The 20,769-nt window shown below is 42.3% G+C and overlaps 1 protein-coding gene, 1 long non-coding RNA gene and 3 other non-coding genes across 8 annotated transcripts; all 5 read left to right on the plus strand.

Annotated features, from left to right (window-relative positions):
* Positions 1–616: 616 nt before the first annotated feature.
* TRNAU1AP (tRNA selenocysteine 1 associated protein 1) lies at positions 617–13,431 on the plus strand. 2 transcript variants are annotated; one of them, XM_034413648.3, is made up of 9 exons: positions 617–872; positions 3,012–3,109; positions 4,189–4,288; positions 4,996–5,048; positions 7,072–7,203; positions 9,750–9,869; positions 10,718–10,880; positions 11,017–11,050; positions 12,014–13,431. In XM_034413648.3, exons 1-9 carry the CDS (start codon positions 846–848, stop codon positions 12,145–12,147), a joined length of 861 nt encoding a protein of 286 aa, XP_034269539.1. In that variant the 5' UTR covers positions 617–845; the 3' UTR covers positions 12,148–13,431. The 2 variants fall into 2 exon arrangements, with proteins under 2 accessions (XP_034269539.1, XP_034269538.1); XM_034413647.3 differs by having other exon boundaries at positions 626–872; positions 11,996–13,431.
* Positions 13,432–14,398: 967 nt separating this feature from the next.
* On the plus strand, positions 14,399–20,448 carry LOC148112408 (uncharacterized). Of its 3 annotated transcripts, none has more exons than XR_015729470.1 (5): positions 14,399–14,451; positions 16,744–16,824; positions 18,503–18,594; positions 19,813–19,898; positions 20,270–20,448. It is a non-coding gene; the product is annotated as an uncharacterized LOC148112408 (long non-coding RNA). The 3 variants fall into 3 exon arrangements; XR_015729471.1 differs by having other exon boundaries at positions 14,444–14,552; XR_015729469.1 differs by lacking the exons at positions 14,399–14,451; positions 16,744–16,824; positions 18,503–18,594 and adding exons at positions 18,685–18,883; positions 19,112–19,200.
* LOC117663536 (small nucleolar RNA SNORA16B/SNORA16A family) lies at positions 16,128–16,269 on the plus strand. The gene has a single exon (XR_004590731.1). It is a non-coding gene; the product is annotated as a small nucleolar RNA SNORA16B/SNORA16A family (small nucleolar RNA).
* LOC117663537 (small nucleolar RNA SNORA44) lies at positions 17,443–17,575 on the plus strand. Its single transcript, XR_004590732.1, has one exon. It is a non-coding gene; the product is annotated as a small nucleolar RNA SNORA44 (small nucleolar RNA).
* On the plus strand, positions 20,012–20,085 carry LOC117663540 (small nucleolar RNA SNORD99). The gene has a single exon (XR_004590735.1). It is a non-coding gene; the product is annotated as a small nucleolar RNA SNORD99 (small nucleolar RNA).
* Positions 20,449–20,769: the final 321 nt, after the last annotated feature.

The raw sequence follows: 20,769 nt of genomic DNA on the forward strand, positions 1-20,769 counted from the left end.
TCCCATCACCCATCTCCTCCCACTTATGACTGTATGACTGTAACCTTGTTGCTGGTATCCTTAAAATTTGTATTGATATTGTTTCCTGATTGCTTATTTGTTCCCTATGACTATCATTAAGTGTTGTACCTTATGATTCTTGACGAACGTATCTTTTCTTTTACGTACACTGAGAGCATATGCACCAAAGACAAATTCCTTGTGTGTCCAATCACACTTGGCCAATAAAGAATTCTATTCTATTCTATTCTATTCTATTCTATTCTATTCTATTCTATTCTATTCTATTCTATTCTATTCTATTCTATTCTATTCTATTCTATTCTACTCTACTCTACTCTACTCTACTCTACTCTACTCTACTCTACTTACTTACCCTGGGAACCCACCATGAAGAAAAGCTTCATGAAGTCAACCAGACTTCAGGGAATTCCCTTAACGCCTTTAACCCGGCCACCGACCGAGCCCTTTTCCCAGCTCGACGGGCCCCCCAGCCTCGAACGACGGGCCCCCAACCGAATCCTCAACGCCGGCCAAGAAAGCAGGACAGTGCCAGAACTGAACCCGTCTCAGGAGGACGGGAGCGTTGCAGGGACTCCTCCGCGACGGCAGGGGCCGCTGTGGGCAAGAGTGCCCTGCCGCCGCTCCGGCCTTCTTCCGCCTCTCGCCGAGACGCGCGGGAGGGGAAGGGGGGGGGGAGGAGAAAGCTCGCGCCGAGGGAGAAAAAAAAAGCGAGGCGGGGGCCGCGGAAGCGCGGTGAAGCGGCGGCGGCGGCGGGGTTGAGCGGGGCAGGCTTCCCCGTCGCCCGCCCCTCGGCCCGGGCGCCCTGGAGCGGCGAGAGCAGCATGGCCGCCAGCCTGTGGATGGGAGACGTGAGTAGTAGTGGCGGCGGTCGGGGGGGGGAGGGGCTGTCGGGGGGAGGGGGCTCGCGGCGGGGGGGGGGGTCTAGCTGGCTAAGCCCCCTCGTGCAGGGAGAGTTTGGGGCTGAGGGGTCGCTGCCCGGTCCTCACCTCACGGGGCGGGCGGGAGCCGAGGGGGTGTGCCGCCAGGTCGTCGGGGGGGGCTTTCTGGATAGGCGAGGAGGAGACCCCCTTGAGGTGGGGGTGGGGGGTGGGGGAGGATGAAGCTGAGGAGGGGGTCCCCGCTGCCCTCCGCAGTGGCGAAGTGCCTGGAGTTCCCCCCTCGCTGGGTGGCTGGTTCTTGAGAAGGAATTAGAAGCCCCCCCCCACGAGATCCGTATGGCGCCCCTCTTGCTTGGGGGAGGGGGCTTAAAGACCCCCCCCCAAAGTCCTGGCTCTGCTTCCCAGACCGGGGGTGGGTGATGGGGGGGGAAGAGGGTCGGATTTTAATGGCTCCCAGTGGCTGGGTTGCTTTGTCCTGCTTCCTGGTCTTTACTTTTGAGGGGTTTTTTTTGGGGTGGGGGGTTTGGGGTGGGGGGGATGTTGTAAGGCCAGAGTCTTCTGGAAAGGGGTGAGCACAACAGCAATAGGATTTTAGACTTGTATCCATACCGCTTCGCAGGGCTTTACAAACCCCTCTTAAGGGGTTTTACAGAAAGTTCAAAACATTCTTAATCATCCTGGGCACCAACCCCCCCCCCTTTTTTTTTTGAACTATTACCATCCGGCAGACGGTACAGGATCATTAAAAACAAGGACAAATAGGCTGAAAAACAGCTTCTATCCCAGGGCAATAACAATATTGAATTCTACGGTATAATGCAATATCAATTCTCTCCGCGCCCCCCCGTCCCCATTTTCAATTATATAGGACGTATGTTTGTGTTTTTATTTTTATACTTATAATGTACACTGGAGACAGCATTTAATTTCGTTGTGCCATGTGCAATGACAGTAAAGTAAACTAAGTACAGAGTCGGCATATTACTAGAGGCTTTTAAGAAGAGACTGGACAGCCACTTGTCCGGAATGGTGGAGGGTCTCCTTGCTTCAGCAGAGGGTTGGAGTAGAAGACCTCCGAGGTCCTTCCAGCTCTTGCTATTCTACTTTGTTCTGAGATATTTATGTGTGTCTTCAAGTCAGCGTTGACTCTTGGAGAATGCTGTGCAGTTTCCTTGGCAAGGTATTTCAGAAGTGGTTTGCCATTGCCTCCTTGCTGGGGCTGAGAGAAAGGGACTGGCCCAAGGTCACCCAGCTGCCCTGTGGTCGTGTCTTCTGGTTTCTAGCCTGATACCTTAACCGCTATCTGGCTCTCTGCCATAATAAATTTAAATAGTAATAATAGACCACGGTGGTCCCAATGCAATCGGTATACTGGGTGCCATACCAAAAACTCCTGGACAACCCTTAGAAAATCTGCACATTGATCAAATTTCCATCTGTCAATTTCCATCAAATGCATAGAGTGCTATCCTATTCCTGTTTGTAGTCTCCTCCACCTGTGGCTCTCTTAACTTTTGAGTAACCCTTTGTGTATCTGAAATGTTCCGTTTCAAATAGAGATGCAAAAGGGGAAGGAAAGAACGAGAGATTAACAAAGGAAGAAGGATTTTAATTCAGTAACACATGCTAAATTTTAATTTCAGTTCGTAGTACTGGTGGATTGGAACAGAGCCAGGTTACACGATTTCCTTGCTTTTAGATAATTTTTTTTAGAAGACAATACACGAAGGCAGAAAAATGTATCTCTGTTGTGGATGGTTTAACTATCATTGAAATGTTTTCCTGTTTAACAAAGTAGGGGACCATGCAGATCTCTTGGCTCTTCCATCATTCCACTATATTTGATTTGATTTGCTTGGAGCCGAGTTTTGACAGCATGGAAATGAGAAAACTACTGCAGCTTCCCTTTCCCTTTCTTCAAAGAGTTGGCAACTTCATTTCAGGAAGCTTGTTCTAATAACAGGTGTATTCCTGGATCACTTTAGACAGCTTCCTGCAGGCGAGAAGAGTCAAGCAGCATCTCTTAAATGGCACTTAATTATATTATTCTTATTGTTGCTGAATTATGTTACCCTTGTCTTATTTTTCTGTCTCTCTTTCTCTCTTTAGCTGGAGCCCTATATGGATGAGAACTTCATTTCAAGAGCTTTTGCTACTATGGGACAACTAGTCCTGAGTGTGAAGATAATTCGGAATAGATTGACAGGGTATTGATTGTTTTTTATTTCTTGGCTGTTAATGTGTATATTCAGAATAGACTGATGGGGTTATTTGCTTGGTTTTTTTAATTTATTGGCTGTCGATGTGCATATTCAGAATAGATTGTTTGTTTTTCATGTAGTGGCTATTGATGTATATATATTTTGGTGGGAAGGTTATTTTCAACCCATCTATAGATTGTGTGACTTGGATACTGCTTTAATTCCTAACTTGTGCTAGTGGACCACAGTTTAACCAGGCTTTATTGAAGAAGTCACTAATATTGTAACTGCTATATGATGCATAAACTATGGTATATTATGGTTCCTATTCCACATTGGGCTAAAATTAAACAAGCCATGTTGTGACTTTGGGGCATCTTATAAAGTGAGCCCCTGTTAATTAACCCTATCTAGTTTGCCACAGGGACAAGATGCGATGCTTATCCAGAGTCAGTCCATTAGATCAGTCTTCTTTCACTGATTGATCGCAGCTCCCTCTCCTAGTCCTTTCTAAGAATGGGAGCACCCCCAAAACTTTTCTGCCAAAATTGTTAAAAGCAATCAAGAGACAGATCGTGAATGATTCCTTTTTCAAGTGCATGTAATTTCAATCTGGTATCTTTATGAATGCCGCCTTAATTTGTCTTGAGAACATCACTCTGTAAACAGGTTGCCACTACTGGAAAAGCTGTCATCCTGGTCGCCATCTCTATGGCCTCTGTTGCAGAACATAATTTGACACGTTGTTTGAGATATGATTGCCAAGTCCTGATCTCTCACTTTGCAGTAAAGCAGAACATAAGAAGAATTATGCTGGATCAGACCAAAGGCCTATCTAGCCCAGCATTCTGTTCCCACAATGGCCAAGGGGATACCTCTGGGAAACTCATAAGCAGGACATGAGAGCAATAGCGCCCTCCTGCTAGTGTTTTCCAGCAACTGGGATTTGAGAGGCGTACTGCCTTGACACCGGAGGTAATATATAGCTATTGTGGCTAGTAAACATTGGTAGCATTATTCTCCACAACATTTTTCACTGACAGGCACAAACACAGGCAATGAATGACCTATTTCTCTCCTTCCAGGATTCCAGCAGGCTATTGCTTTGTAGAATTTGCTGATCTGGCCACAGCAGAGAAATGTTTACATAAAATCAACGGGAAGCCCCTTCCTGGTGCCACCCCTGTAAGTAAAGAAGCTCATCTGAAAAGCCACTCTGAAATCCTAAACCTACTTGTGAAGAAGCCCCACTTAAGTCGTTGGGATTTCTAAATCATATCTTTCTCGGTCCAATCTGCCTCCCAGAGTTGTGGGGAAAAGAGAGGGAGGAAGGGGTATTTGGTATATTCCCCGCCTTGAACTATTTGAGTTATATATAAAAATAATAAAGGCAAGATATAAATATATATTTTATCCTACCTTTTATGTGTATTGGTCAACTCAAAGTGGCTTTCATGCCTAAACACGATTAAGAATCTCCTGATAAGTGGCCCCAAATCACTTAGCCAGCATTCATACCTAAGGTGGAAGTAGAACTCACAGGGTCCTAGTGATTGACTCAAAGTTACCTAGCAGGTTTTTATGCCTAAGACGAGACTAGAACTTGCAGTCTCCTGGTTTCTAGCACAGCCTTTGTGCTGCACAAAATGGTATGTGGTTGGGTCCACTAAATAATCAGAATAGTAAGGGAAGGTGTTTATCCCAGCTAAAGTCTGTACAAACATATTTCAGTATTCCATCTGCGTGAGCTTTCTGTTCTACTCACATGAGTAGATCAGAAAGAGCTAAACCAAATTACTGTGTAGCAAAACTCACGTAAAACTCTGTAATTGTTATTTCCCTTGAACTGTCATGTTTAAAATGTGTTTTTGCATCTTTACTTTGTATTTCAGACAAAGCGCTTTAAATTAAATTATGCCACATATGGGAAGCAGCCTGATAATAGGTAAGCTAAACTCTAAGAGAAGTATTTCCATGTTCTTATCTTTTATGTGGGCACCAGTGTGATGTTCAGCTTATTTTTTCCTAAGAAAATCCTGAAGGGTAATTCTCATACAAGTGTCCCAAGCAGCGGCATTGTGCTAATGGATGAAAATTCCCTGGCAGTTGTACTACACGTTTTTCCAGCTCATGTTGCTAACTCTGCTATTATCCAATGCAGTGGTTACTGTGGATGCATTTTACTCATTAACTGATAGCCTCAGCAATCACTTTCTTGGATAATGCAGCAAGCAGGATTGTAACACATTTCAAACTCTGCAAACTATTAAGCTTCAATGGCGCCACAGCCTGACTTCTAAAGAACTGGGCCCTTAGTTCATGCATGTTTTAGTCCATCGAAAAGCAATGCTATGCCAAAGCCATTTCATTTCTCTAGGAAATTGAATGGATTTTTCCAAATGGGGAAAATGCTGACTGGGGAATTCTGGAAGTCAAAGTCCACACATATTAAAGTTGCTAAGGTTGAGAAGTAGTGCCCTAGATCAGGGGTCTCCAACCTTGGCAAGTTTAAGACTTGTGGACTTCAACTCCCAGCTTCGCTGGCTGAGGAATTCTGGGAGTTGAAGTCCATAAGTCTTAAACTTGCCAAGGTTGGAGACGCCCTGCCCTAGATTATATTTGGGTGGGGTTGGAATGGTGGAAACAGTAATAAACTTTGAGACTGTTTCTATTAACTGTAAAAGCATTTGGAGCCCTGTTCATGGTTTCTTCTGGTATTATTAATGACTGCCATTCAGTGAAATGCTTAGGAACAGAAAGATAGCTTCCACATCTTGTTATTAAAACTATTATCATTTAATGTTCAGAAGTTAACTAAGATAGAGGACATAGTGAAACTTTCTATAATAAAACATAAGAAGGTAGGAACTTGTGGCATATCAATGAAAGATGGTTGGAGTTCTGCTTATCACAGGAGAGCAGATGGTGCAAAGCTCCTTGATACCTCATGGGGACAGTTCCAACTTACACTTACACTAAAAACTCTAAAAGGTATTCATTTGTTTGGGGGAGGTATTTGCCTTAAAAAAAATAACTTTTCAGCATATTTTTCATCCAAACGTCTAAATAAATGTAGCCCTTTCCCCTTATATATATTTCTGAATAGGTATTTAGAGATTTCAAGAGACAGGAGAATGTAAAATAAAATTAAACAGTTGCTTAAAGCAGTGTTTCTTGACGTTGGCAACTTTAAGATGTATGGACTTTAACTCCCAGAATTCTCCAGCAAGCAAAACGCTGGCTGGGGAATTCTGGAAATTAAAGTCCACACACGTTAAATTTGTTGAGGTTGCGAAACACTGACTTAAAAGTTTTGCCTAGACTGAACAATTACAGGTTACAACTGTCATTGGTTTTCTTGGAAAAAGAAGGAAATGAAGCTTCGCGCTGTGTTTATGGCACAAATTATGAATTAAATAGGTTTTAATTCATGTTTTAGTCTTCCCTTCCCTGTAGTTCCCTGTTTTAACTACAGAAGGCACCATTTTCTCCTTCTTAACTAAACTCAGTAACTCTGGGCTTACCAGATAAAATTCTCTTTAAAAAAGGATGGCAGGAACTAACCTCCAGCGAAGCAAAACTCACCAGCCTCCAGCATCACCTTTATTTCCAAGAATGTCTCCGAGCAGGTTTTGAAGGGAGGTGGCTATAATAAACCTAGACGGTGTGGTATTAAATATGATTGAATATTAAAGCTTTCTCAGTCTTTTAACTGATTACATACTTCACAGCTGCCATTTTAGGGCTAGGATATATCGAAGCTCTGCAATCATTCTGCAAAAAATGCCACCACTGGTTTTCAATTCAATACAGGCGCATTGTGTGCACACGCACACACATACACACACACACAATTTGAATATTCCTGGCTGATCTCCTAAAAATAATTCACAGATGCTAATTTTGAGTTTTGTTGACAGCTGCCTTTGGACAATTCCTATTCTTTCTCTTATTTTTTTTCCCCACAGCCCAGAATATTCCCTGTTTGTTGGGGATCTTTCCCCTGATGTAGATGACGGGATGATATATGAATTTTTTGTAAAAGTATACCCATCATGTCGGGGTGGAAAAGTGGTCGTGGATCAGACGGGCGTTTCCAAGTAAGTTTCTCCAAAATGTGTTTTTGCTTTATTTGCTCCTGTTTTGCAAGGGATGAAGGAAAGCTGTCCTGGTGTGAAGATGCTCCTTCTTTCTATGTGTCGGTTAAGAGAAATCCGAAAAGATTTAGCTGCACTGAATTTACAGCGGTGCTGGAATTCTACACTGTTCTGTAGTTGATATTAAGATGCTAATTCAGGGGATGGAGGTAAAATAGATGTGTACAAGTGTTGATGCCTCTGTAGTTTATCTGTCCAGTGTAAACTATTATCTTTTAACTTTTATATTCTTTATTATGGAAGATGTCTCTCTGAACTGTGTGTGATGAGGGCTTATTCATTGCAGTGGCCCAACAGAGTTAAAGTAATCTGCCAGCATCCATTCCAATGTGCAAACTATTTTTATTTGCATTTGCAGCTAGCTTAAGTGAGTGATGTGGTGGCCTAGAGGTGGAACTCTCACCTCACAATCAGGAGGCTGTGAGTTCGATCCTACGTAGAGGCAGATATTTCTCTCTCTGGGCACTTTGAGTATATTCAGTGCTGAATGTAACTCTGCATTGGTGACAGGAAGGGCATCCGGCCAGTAAACACTCAGCTCCATTCAGTTGCCCAGACTCCACCCCGCAAGGGATTATGGGATCGTTAAAAGAAAATGATGATTTGCACCTAGCTTAAGTCCCACATATATTCTTTCGTGTATCTGTTCTTAGTATAGGTAGTCCTTGACTTAACAACCATTTGTTTAATGATCAAGGTTACAACCACACTGAAAAAAAAGTGACTTATAACCAGTACTTACACTGATGACTGTTGCAGCATCCCCACAGTCATGTGATCAAATTTTGGGTGCTTGGCAACTAGCATGTATTTACAATGGTTGCAGCATCCTGTGGTCCTGGGATTGTCATTTGCAACCTTCCTAGGGAATTTCTGACATGCAAAGTCAATGGAGGAAGCCAGATTTGCTTAATGACCGCATGATTCACTTAACAACTGTAGTGATTTCACTTAACGACCATGGCAAAAAGGTTGGAAAACGGACACGATTCATTTAACAACTGTCTTGTTTATCAATGGAAGTTTTGGGCTCAATTGTGGTTGTAAGCCAAGGACTACCTGTATAGCATAGTTTTACAACATTTCCAGAGAGTGAAGGCCTATGTTTACGTAAAGGAAACGAATGCCGAATGGAACAGAGATCCTGGTTCCCCCATCTTTGGTTTAAACCCGGGGGGAGGGGGCTGGGTGTGTGTGGAGGTGGTCCTTTTTATGACTTGTGGACTTCAACTCCCAGAATTCCTGAGCCAGCCATGCTCCTCTGGTTTAGACTAACAGAACGCTTGCATGTCCATTTCTCATAAAGGGAATCTCGTCAGCCTTTATAAAAGAAAGCTAAACCTTCTAGAAGACAGTAATCCTTAAAATTAGTAGTGATGAAAACCTACTGTTCTTATAGGTCAAGACTAAATGAGAAAATCACATTCCGAAAAGTACTAGGAAAAGCCAAGACAAAACTACATTTTAAAAGTCATTGAATTTTAATGTAACCAATGTGATCCCCCTCTCTGTTATATCAGGTATAAGTTGAAAACACGTTTTGAAGATCTCGGGGGGCCTTGCCCCTGGCCTCATGGGATCATATATTCCCCTTTATACTCTTAATGACTTAAGCCTACTAAATTAAGCACCACAATTTTTTATTTTTTTGAGGAGGTTCAGTAAAATGAGGTGGCAAACGAGTCAACAGCACTTCAAAAAGTTCTGCTAGTGTTCTGACCTAGGCTTCCTGAGACAGTAAAAAGCACACAATTAGTCCCAAAAACCCTCTTTTATTTCAATGGCTGTGAATTATTGTTCATTCATAGCCCCTAATGGATCACAAAGAGTTGGTAAAGAGTCCGACAGAAGTCTGCCACAGTCCTTCGTGATAAGGCTGATAAGCACCCACCTTTATCTCCCTTGACACGCTGCCAAAGACCTAATTGGCAATTAGCTTTGCAAGACCAAATGGAGCACAAAGTCAAAACGGAGCTTCAGAATTTAAACCGACCAGCATGAACAAAGTTGCTTCCTGCAAAGACTCATATGCCTTTGCTCCTCCTTTAAGTCTTATGGGAAGGGCCAATCATCTCCCAAGCCCTACTCCCGAGTCGTCCCTTTTGTTTTAACTGTTCTTGCCTTCTGGCAGCGCTGCACATGCACGGACTGGGAACAGGCTCCCCCTGGTTCCTCTGCCTTGCTGATGTCTGACTCTGGAGGCTCCAGAGGCAGTACATAACTCCCAGATGGTCCTGGCCCCCTCTCTGCCTCCGACGCAGAGCCCTCGTCCAAGCCTTCCCCAGACTCCAGGACTGGCCCATGTTCTTCCTCAGCCTCCTCACTGTCCAATTCTGCTGCCAGCTCCGCAGGCCGCCGGCGGACCACAACAGCTAGAACTTCTTAGAAGGTGCAAATTTACCATGACCTGCATGATTGACAATCTCCATACACATTGTGCAAGCTGACCTTCTCTTTTACCTTCCTTTGCTTATTCTGTGTTTTTACAGAGGCTATGGTTTTGTGAAATTCTCAGATGAACTGGAGCAAAAAAGAGCACTGATAGAGTGCCAGGGTGCTGTCGGCCTTGGTTCTAAGCCGATACGTTTGAGCGTTGCCATACCAAAAGCGTAAGTATAGATGGAAGGTGTGCTTAATTCAGCAGTTCCACTTGTTTGGGCCATACAATGGGATTGTGCCCTTATATTGAAAGCCACATAATGGCTTCCTAAAAGGTGATCTAAAAAGATTCAGATTTAAGGGTGGATTCCTTGGAGAGCCACCCTATAAGCTTGACTAAAAGCCTTAGTAGAAATTCAGGTAATTTGTGGGCCTCCAGGTGTTACCAAACTCCCCAAGCAATGCCAGCCAATCTGGTCTAATGCTGAAGATGCTGCGAGCTATAATTCGGCTCATGTGGAGTGTCACAGCTTCCCTGTTCCTAAGATAATGAGACGCAGTGAATAAAGCAGCCACAAACACTACTCAGCAGAATGAAGTTATGATTTACTAGACAACCTGTGTAGGTCGTCGTTTCAGTTTCCTTACCTAAACAAATAAACAGAACGACCACAGGTGGACAAAAAAGCAGTGGGAGCAAGTTCTGACTTCCTACCAGCTTTCCCATTGACTTTGCTTGCGAGAAGCTGGTAAGGAGCACAACTTTACCAACACAACTGGTCTGAAGATCCTTGAAATTTCATTTCCTTTGGAGTCATGAGTCCTGGATTTTGGATACAAACTTTGGATACATTTGAGATATCTTGATTCAAAAATTGCCTTACAATGCACCGTTTTACCCAATTGAATTTTACAAACACAGACTTTTAGAAGTATATACAGTATATCTGACGGCCTTGGAATGAAATGAGTGTAATTTTAGGATTTTTGTCATAGATTAAATTTTGTTCAGAAATGTTACAGAATTCTCAGAGTCATTGACTCTTTCTTCATTTCCCACTCTTGTTTCTTTTCCAAGTAATCGGCTGAAGATGGTAGAGTACAATCAGATGTACAACTATAACTATAACCAGTACTATCAACAGTATCAGAACTACTATGCCCATTGGGGATATGATCAAAACACCGGCAGTTACAGCTACAGCTACCCACAATATGGTTACACACAGAATACCATGCAGGTGAGAGTAAAGATTCCTAGGCATTATCAAAACTGTGCAGTCCTTATGCTATGTAAGTCCTGTAAAGCTGTGTGTTCAATGCTTCTAAATAAACAATTTTTGATTCCTTTATAATTTGTAATTCTCACTATTGCAGACATATGAAGAAGTGGGTGAAGATGCATTAGAAGGTAAGGTTGCTTATTGTAATTCCTCGTTAGAAGTAGAAATTATGTTTCCTTTTCTAATCTGGCAATTCAAACCAAATCAGTTCTGGGCCAGCAGAAAGCTTTTGGAAAGATTGAAATTTTGAATACTCTAGATGTATTATAATTAAATATATTTGCTAATCCAAGCAAGTATTTGCATTTACAAATATAGAGCTGGTAGTGGGAAGAAAACTCCAGTTTCTTTACATTTAATTTGGTCAAAAGTGTGTTTTTGATATGCTATGTCATCCCGGCATGGTGACGAAGTGATTAGAATGCAATATTGCAGGTTAACTCTGCCTGCTGCCAGGAGTTCGATTCTGAATTGCTCAAGGTTGACTCAGCCTTCCATCCTTCTGAGGTCGGCAAAACGAGGACGCAGATTGTTGGGGGAAATATGCTGGTTCTGTAAACCACTTAGAGAGGGCTGTAAAGCACTATGAAGCGGTATATAAGTCTAAGTGCTATTGCTATATGTATGTAACTCTCCTAAAGACTATATTCCAAAAGTTTGAGAAACAGAGTTTTATAGATTTTTGTTCTCTCACAAAAGGATTAAAAAGCTCTCCATCGTTTTCTAAGTTAAAGTGCTTGAGATGAATGCATGGAGAACTGCCCAGTTTTGACAATTGTATCTTTATTTCACCAGTTGCTGTATGATCAGGCATTTTATTTACACAAACAGTCTCTCTGTTCAGTGAAATCTTTCTTAACCCTCCATTTTTAATTTCATCCCAGTTTGGAGAAAACATTGAACCAATGTTTGGGGTTCCGGTTTAATTGTCGATTGTTCAAAGAGGTTTGCCTGTGTAGGTAAAATTCTGATTGATATTGGAGCTTATTAAATCAAGATACAACGATCCAAACCACAAAGAATTTCTGCATTTCAGCACTCACACAAATGTCTTCCAAAATTCACTCATGTAGGCTTCCTTCCATTGGCAGATCCGATGCCCCAGACGGATGTGAGTGAAGCCAACAAGCAGTTTATGGAGCAGAGCGAAGAACTCTACGATGCCTTGATAGAATGCCATTGGCAGCCTTTGGACAGTGTCTCTTCAGAGCTCCAAGCTGCATAATTGCCATGTTGCTGAGAATGCTCCCTCCGAGCCGTGTGCCAGTGGGCCTTGGATTCCTGCCAAAAGCGCATGGAAGTTGCAGCTGCAAACGGACTCGTCCCTCTCTCTCCACCAGATCCTCAAGTCAAGGATGCAGAGGACAGCTTTGGGTTCTTCCTGGACTCGTCGAGCAGCAGAGTGTAGCAGAGGAGGATTGTGGTCACTTCTATTTGAGATGAAATTAGAACTTGGGGACTTAGTTTTATTTCTTCTCCCTTCCCCTCTACCCCACTCCACCCCCATTGATCCTAAGGCAAGACTTGTTTATCCTAGCCAAGAAGTTCTAATTTATGAACTAAATAAAAGATGGGAAATCTTAATTCCAACTACAATAAAAAAAAAAGTATCTTTTACACAGTAAGGTGGGGATATCTGGTGTTCTCCGTAGGGTAAATGGGATCAAGAGTCAGAAGCAGGCCCATCGAACAGTTCCAGGAGCCCTTTCTTTTTCTTTGCTGAAATAAATCTCCATAGAAATGATTTTGAAGCAAAACCGCACTATGAAGAAGGAAAAAAAAAACCTTTGAGGGAGCAGGCGGAGTAACTTGGGCAAACTTTTTGCAGTTTCTGAAAGGGGATACAAATTCTACATTTTGAAGCATGTACAGGCGACTTCTGTTAAAACAGCCAGATATTCTGTTTTAATATGAAGAAGTCTAAGGCGATCAGAAAAATTTTAATTGCCTACTCCATAGCTGGATAATATCTTTATTGGGAGCCACCGAAAGGATGCAGCAGCGTTTCCTAGGACTTCTAGGATTGCTAGTAACAGTGGGAAAAGAAAAGAAAAAAGAGAAATATAATTCCCCCTCAAACGAGGTTCGGTATTTCACTCATGAGCTGCGCAATTTGAAGGCAGTCTGAACATATGAAGATAATGCAGTAATGATTGACAGACGTTCCTAGTGTCTGATTACAGGTGAATTGGATTGAGATGGGCAACCATAATGAATAAATAAATAATCTTGCATTCAAAGAATAGAAGTTGCTTCCTTCAGTTTTGAATACACAGACACTGTCCTTTATATTATAAGGTGCAGAGAAGGGTGGGGATTTTGAAGCTTTGAGCAATGCTGGGCCAGTTTTATAAATTGGCATTTTTAGCATCTCTAGGTAGGTCTAGAGGCCATGTCAGTCTGAGATGTCTTGCTTGTTGCTGTACAAGTTGTATTGTTAATAGGACGATTCCCACGACTACACTGCGTTTATTGTAGTGATGATTAAAGGAAAATGGCTAAAAGCAAACGGGTGTTAACGTCTCCAGTGGATGTCCACCTAGTTAAATTTCTGCAGGGAAAGGAAAATTCATGCATTTATAGCAGGGCTTATTTCCAATTTAGAAATGAAGAGAAATTTATGCAAGTCACTAAGTCTTACAGGGTAAGAATAACCTGTAAAAAAATTGTATACCTGTGAAATGGAATAACCAAGTAAACATATATTGAATTGTATGATTTTTTTCCCATCAGGTAATGTATCTGAAAATCAGAGTACGTAACCTTTCACTGGATTATGGATAGGTTGTAGCTGTCAAACATGCAATCCACAGGCAGGACACTTGAGATTTGATTCACAAGGACAATGGGATGGGTAGATGGAACATGGAAAAAGTTTTTTTTTTAAAAAAAAAGTCTGCACTTTAGTTACAAATTCTGGTTTTCATGAACACAAAATGGCAACTTTAGGCAACATATGAAGTTTAATATTTCCTCTAGTTAGAGATAATCCAAACACTCACATCTGTGTCTATGCTAAGGAATACATGTTTTGAATAGGCCCCTAGTATGTATAGGATACCAGGAATCCATTGAATTGGCAGTGTAGGAAATCTGTACCTGATTTTTAGCAAGGGGTGGCTGAAATGTGTTGCTAAAAGTTTAATTTTTCCATTTGCAAAAAAAAAAAAAAGGCAACAAACTCGATTTTCCAAGCAATTTGGTCAAATAATTTTAGGAGCTCTTTTGTTTGTACCTTCCAGTTGGGACAAACTGGATTAATCTCAATGTTAATAATCGATTGTTCAAAATAAGCCTTTCCGTTTCTCCTTTGTTCATTCGTTTGATACAATAAAATCTTTTCATTAAGAACTCAGAAAGTGTGCGCCCTGCTGACCTGCCATAGATTGGGATAAAAACTACATTTCCCAGGAGCCCTTTCAGGACTTTTTTTTTTAAAGGAGCCAATCGAATTAGACGTTCACAGGGGATATAAAAGGCGACGTCCGCGTATCCAGCGTTCTTTCCGTGCTCGGAAGCCGAGGAGCAGGTTAGTAGGGGTCCATTTTCGTAGCGGGGCCAAGCTTCTCCATCCGTCGCCATCCTCCTATTTAATTCGAAGCGATTCCTGTTTAGACGCTTGATATCAAAGTAAGAGAGCCCTCCTCCAGTCTCGGGAAGAAAGTTCCGAGTCTGGGCGCTTTCTTGCAATTTCCCACGCGAGAGTCCCTAATTGGGTGGGTGGGTGGGCGGATGGGGAACGGGCCTTCTTTCCCGTCGTCAATGGTGCTTAGGCGGTGGGAGGTTTAATAGGGGAGAGGTCTCCTCGCATGTCATCCACACGCCCCCCTCCCCCTTTCATCGCACAATCTGCGGGAGCCCATTTAGATTGGCAAAAAGAATCCTGCCATTAACAGTTGGAAGGAAGGGACCTTGGAGGTCTTCTAGTCCAACCCCAACCCCCCCCCCCGCCCAAGCAGGAGACTCTAATAGAAAAAGTCTTCAAAAGAGTTTTTTTTATTAGGCTTGCAGAGCCCCTTAGAAAATCTTCCTTTTTCTAAAGTCGTTATGGATGTGGTTTAAGTAGTGCAGTTAAAAGATCTTTTTGCAGATTCCCGAGAATTTATATCTGGTTGCTTTACTTAGCTTTGGGCATTGATACCTATATCTCCCATTAACGGGAGTCCATGCTGGCTGGGGAATTCTGGGAATTGAAGTCCACACACCTTAAAAATTGCCAAAGTTAAGAAACATTGTGCTAGGGGGGCTGAGTCTCTCTCCTTGGGCCTTGAGGTTCAAATTCAGTGAATGTGTTGGATTGCAATTCCCACTTTTCCACGTTGCTGGGCCCTTTTCAGCATGCAGACTTGACTTGTACATTTTTCAAGTTCTTTCTATTCTAAATCATGTTTTTCAAGCATGGAAACCTTAAAATTACTTCAACTTCCAAAATTCTCCATCCAACACTGTTTTCATTCATGCATAAAACAATTAAATAAATTTAATAAATAAATAAATAAATAAACTCGACAAAGAGCAGTAATGGGGATACCTAACCAGCAGTGCCTGTTTAGAATAAACCCTGCTCTCTTTTTAAACTGGAGGACATTTTTAAATTATTATTTATTTATTTAAATTTAATTTAGCTGCCCACTCAGCTGGTCTCTTGGAAGCTTATAGTATTGATGTAGTTACATTAGCCACTGCGTATCGTAGTTGATTTTGCAGTGAATAGATGTGGATGAAAAGCTCTTCAGAGCTGCTGCAGTCGCAGTATGGTGCTGGAATGTATAACAGTTGGGTGCAAAAAATGTTCAATCATTCTGTAATAGAATGTGTGAGTGACTTTGGGGGGAAAGGGGGAAGAGATGCTGCCTAGGAAACGATCAGATGAGAGGCAGGAGCTCCCCTGGCTTACCCATCAGAGAAAGAAATTTAGGAAGGACCAAATCCTAAGGCAGGGGTTTCCAAACTTGGCAACTTTAAGATTTGTGGACTTCAAGTCCCAGAATTCTGAATTCTTGAAATTCAGTTGAAATCCACAAGTCTTAAAGTTGCCAAGTTTGGAGACCCCTGTCCTAAGGGATCAGGTTGGTAAAAGTGGTGGGAAATTTGTATTTTCAGACTTGCAAGATTCTGTTAAGGTAGCCTTACAATAAGGTAAATTTAACTCCTCCTGTGTTTCCTTGTCTGGCTTACCTGGGAAGGCTGACAAGTTATTTTTTTCCATGGCCCTATCGAAGCTGCGTCTGTCTTACCTGTGACTGATGTAGTCAAAAAGGTGCCGAAAATAATATTTTTCTTCGACGGTCGCTGTTTGGTTTGTTCTCCCATAACTCTTCAGCAACATTTTGGGGAAAATACATATTTTTCATATTCAGTGATGGGCATTTTGTAGCTTGAATGCAGAGCAGCATAGACAGATCAGTTCAGGGTGTATCTGTGACTAGACCCGTATTTCTGTTTACCTGTAACTGGACCAGTCACAGATAAATTGGGCATGTCTAGTCTAATGAAAAGGATTGGAGTGACATGATAGCAATAATTTCAATATTTGGGGGGCTGCCACATAGAAGAGGGGATCAACTTATTTTCCAAAGCACCAGAAAGCAACACAAGGAACAGTGGATGGAGACTAATCAAGGACAGTAGCAACCTGGAATTAAGGGGAATCCTAACAGAACAATTAACCAGTGGAACAGCTTGCCTTCAGAAGTTGGGGGTGCTTCATCACTGGAGGTTTTTAAAAAAAAATTGGGCAGCCCTCAAGGAAACTTGTGCCTAATTTTGGTGTCCTGTAGTAGCTTGGCTTTCAGTCTAATTCTCTTTTTCTTCCCATCAGCCTTCAGCGCGAAAGAAGATGAGGTGGATTAATGCTTTGGAGCTGGACATGGTGATTCATAGACGCCTGTCCCAACTTGACGTAAGGACACTTGCAAATTATTCTCAGCAAAGGTTTATAAAAGATGTAAATCTGGACCAGTGTTTCCCAATCTTGCCATTTTTAGATGTACGGACTCTGACTTCAATTCCCAGAATCCCCCCCACCCCCACAGCCAGCCAGTATGAATTCTGGAAATTGAACTCCACCTGTCTTTAAACGGCCTAGAATGAAAAACACTGGTCTGTATGCTTCTTAGTTAATTCGGGAGATCTCAAATTAAAGCGGTGGAGTGGTGATGTTCATTTTTTTTAATGTTAAATGCAGAGTTGAATAAAAAGTCACTCTGTTTTATTTATTAGCCTGCCTTTATTCTGTGCAATTCAACCCGTCTTTATTCTGTGCAATTCCAGACGTAAGAAATCTTTTCTTTCCCTCACAACATCAACCTTGTGAGGCAGGTTGGAATTCACTGTCTTCTGGTTTTCAGCCCAGCACCTTAGCTACTGTACCAGAATAGCTAACTCCCACCCCAGTAAAATCACTTGCTTTACAGTATTCATAAGAGTGATGTGATTTGCATAAATTCATTCATCGTTTTAGCAAATCACCAAGTTTGAGGATCCCCCGAGTTCCTTGTGTCAAGTCAAGAAAATGGGTTGGCATGTTAAACCAAGAGTTGTGGCTTAGCCGGTGGCCACAAGATCTCCAACAACATGCAAGAATGAGATGGGAAGGACTTTGACTTCCCAGCCATTGGTAGCTGAGGATGTCACTCGACCTTCCTACATTCTCAAGCGTTAACCTATCTTATCCTACAGGGTTGAACACCTCTTTATTCTGCATGTTCTTATAGAGCAGTGTTAAAAACAGTGCAGACTTAGAATCATAGGGCTGGAATCTAGGCCAGGGGTCTCCAACCTTGGCCACTTCAAGCCTGGCGGACTTAACCAGCAAAGCTGGCTGGGGAATTCTGGGAGTTGGAAGTCCGCCAGGCTTAAAGTGGCCAAGGTTGGAGACCCCTGTTCTAATTCATCCCCTGTCGAAAGCAGGAGGACTTAAAGCTGTTGAGTTGAGAAACACAGCTGCACAGTTTGGAGTTCTTCTGCTGTCTCTCTAGGTATAAACTAGAGGCAGTTCCCATGGGACATATTTTCTTCAATTACTTCTTTCTTTTTGTTGTCATGAATTTTTAAGGGCTTGTTTTAAGCTGAGGTGTTTTTTTAAAAAAAAGATCTTGAGAGCCATCTTGCTCAGTGTTCACGTCAACATTTTTATTGAATTATAAAGTATTATAAAATACAAAATAGAAAAGCAGTGGAGGACGGGAGAAGGAAAAGAGAAGTGAGAGAAAGATGGTGGAGGGGAAAGAAAGAGAAGCATTGACTTCCGAATCACTCTGTTACAGTAAAATAAAGTATTAACATCAAATCACAACTTTTTGCTTTTCTCATAATAATATGAACAAGCCGTTTCTAGAAAGATCTATCAGTCTACTTGGTAAAACCCAAAGTCAAGAGTTTCATTCTTCTCCACATCAAGCACAAAGTTCAGAAGCGGTTTCCATGTGGAACTTGCTCAGTGTTCATAAGCCATGTTGAATAATTTTCATTCAGATACTTATTTTTCCAAGTAATATTTTCACTGAATAGTAACTGCCTAGAAATGTGGGCGCTAACGCTAGTTTTTCATTCAGATGTTGGGTATTTTTATGTTTCAGGTACAGCCTGGAAGTGCTGGATGATTGGAGAAGATGCCCGTTATCCTCATTTCCCTTGTAAAATATTGAGGCCACTAGCTGAAGCCTGCAAGGTGCACTCCCTGTTTATACTTTTTCATGGAGATGGGTGGTTGTTTCTGTACGAGACAGAGCGGAGGTGGGATGAAAAGAATTAGCAGCAGTCCGGACCCTCCCTATCCCTTTCCCATCAGATCCAATTACTGATCTCATGGTCAAAAAGGAGGCAAAGTAAAAACAAACTGGTCCTAACATCTTTGCTGGGATAAATCCAGCATTGAACTGGGCTGACTTGAGACAGATGGTCATACATTCCATAATTGTTCTTCAAGCAGAAATGTGTGCTTGCTTTGGCCAAATTGGGTGAGTCCATCGGGACTTTGCCATTCTGGCAGGAGGGGAGAGGTTTGGGGCTACACTTGCATGGGGTTTTCCTTTGTTCCTTTCTCTGCTTTGATGTACTTTTGGGGAAGTTGGGAGAGGGGAAGAATGTGCCTTGGGCCATCTGTTTTATCTCAACACTGGAGGAGTGAGAAATGCCTTGAGATGGGCTCTAGATCGGGAATTTCAGATTGCCTACACTCTTTCTAGGGGACACGGTGGCTCAGTGGCTAAGACGCTGAGCTTGTCAATCGAAAGGTCGGCAGTTCAGCGGTTCGAATCCCTAGTGCCGCGTAAAGGTGAGCTCCCGTCACTTGTCCCAGCTTCTGCCAACCTAGCAGTTCGAAAGCATGTAAAAAATGCAAGTAGAAAAATAGGGACCACCTTTGGTGGGAAGGTAACGCCTTTGGCATTTAGTCATGCTGGCCACATGATCACGGAGATGTCTTCGGACAGCACTGGCTCTTTGGCTTTGAAATGGAGATGAGCACCGCCCTCTAGAGTCAGGAACGACTAGCATAGGGGTCTGCAACCTTAAACACTCAAAAGAGCCATTTGGCCCCATTTCCCACAGAAAAGAAAACACCGGGAGCCACAAAACCCTTCCTGTGCCTGACTATTTCTTGAGCGGCCACAAAGTTAGCATATGTAGTTGAATTAAATGTTTTGTTCTCTTCTGAAACTTTTCTTTTCTTGGATGTATCCATGGTTGGCCTACCGGGGGTTGAAAAGCTCAATAAATCGTGTGCTGGTGGGTGTCGCACATTTAAGACATTTAAGACTGCCTTCCTACATGTCTCATTTTAACATCCTGCTTATTAGCATGCACTGTATTTAATTTTACTACCATTTTGTGGAAACTAGTTGTAAAACTCTATATTTGACCGGCAGCTCTCACATTCTTTCTACAGGAGGACAGGACAATGCAGTGACCTTCCATTTTTCTTCCGGGAGAAGGCCATCTGGTGGAGTGGACAGCTCGGCAAACGACAGCAATGTAAATATGAGTGCTTCCTGCTAATCATAGATCTGTATGACGTCGTGCAATATCCAGTAGCCACTTTTTAAATAACTCTGAACCTGCAGCATATGAGAGCCACGCCACCTCTGCCTTGTCTATGATGAAACATTTTTCTAATGGTGACAGCTGGATGAATCCTGCGGATATGGGGCTGAGATGAGGCTGGAGTGTTGGTGGCATTCAAAGTTTTTGATCTCTTTTTTGCTCTCTCTAACCTAGTATTCCGAAGTGCAGAGAGGTGATACTTGGGGCATACAGGGTGAGATAGTATAGAAGGGGTTTGGGAGGGCAATGAGGGGGAAAAAACTACTTGGGGTAATTAAAAAATATGTATTTTCTTTTTGTAGGTCTTCAGAGATTTCCTTGGAATTTGCTACAGGCATGTTGAAAAAGCTAAGGGCTTGCTGTGAAGATTTGGAAGGGAGGGAATGACTCCAGCAAAATTTTCTGAAATTTCTTAAAAAGCTGTCTGATAATAGTTATGTCTTTCTGCAGTTGTATGGAATTAAAAGGATTGTGTCTTTTTTCCAGTGTCATGCATTCTTCTTGTTCTTTATACACACACATACTCCTTGACATAAATTTATCCCAGCAGTCTTAATCACCACTGATTTATACACTAGCCTGGGTTAATCCTGGCAGCCAAACCTTTTATATAAAAAAGATGTGGAGACTCTAGAGAGAGTGCAGAGAAGAGCAACAAAAATGATTAGGGGACTGGAGGCTAAAACATACGAAGAACGGTTGCAGGAATTGGGTATATCTAGTTTGATGAAAAGAAGGACTAGGGGAGACATGATAGCAGTCTTCCAATATCTCAGGGGCTGCAACAAAGAAGAAATTTTGA

This window comes from Pantherophis guttatus, chromosome 10 (assembly GCF_059756535.1).
Source record: "Pantherophis guttatus breed Tessera chromosome 10, ASM5975653v1, whole genome shotgun sequence".
Lineage (NCBI taxonomy): Eukaryota > Metazoa > Chordata > Lepidosauria > Squamata > Colubridae > Pantherophis > Pantherophis guttatus.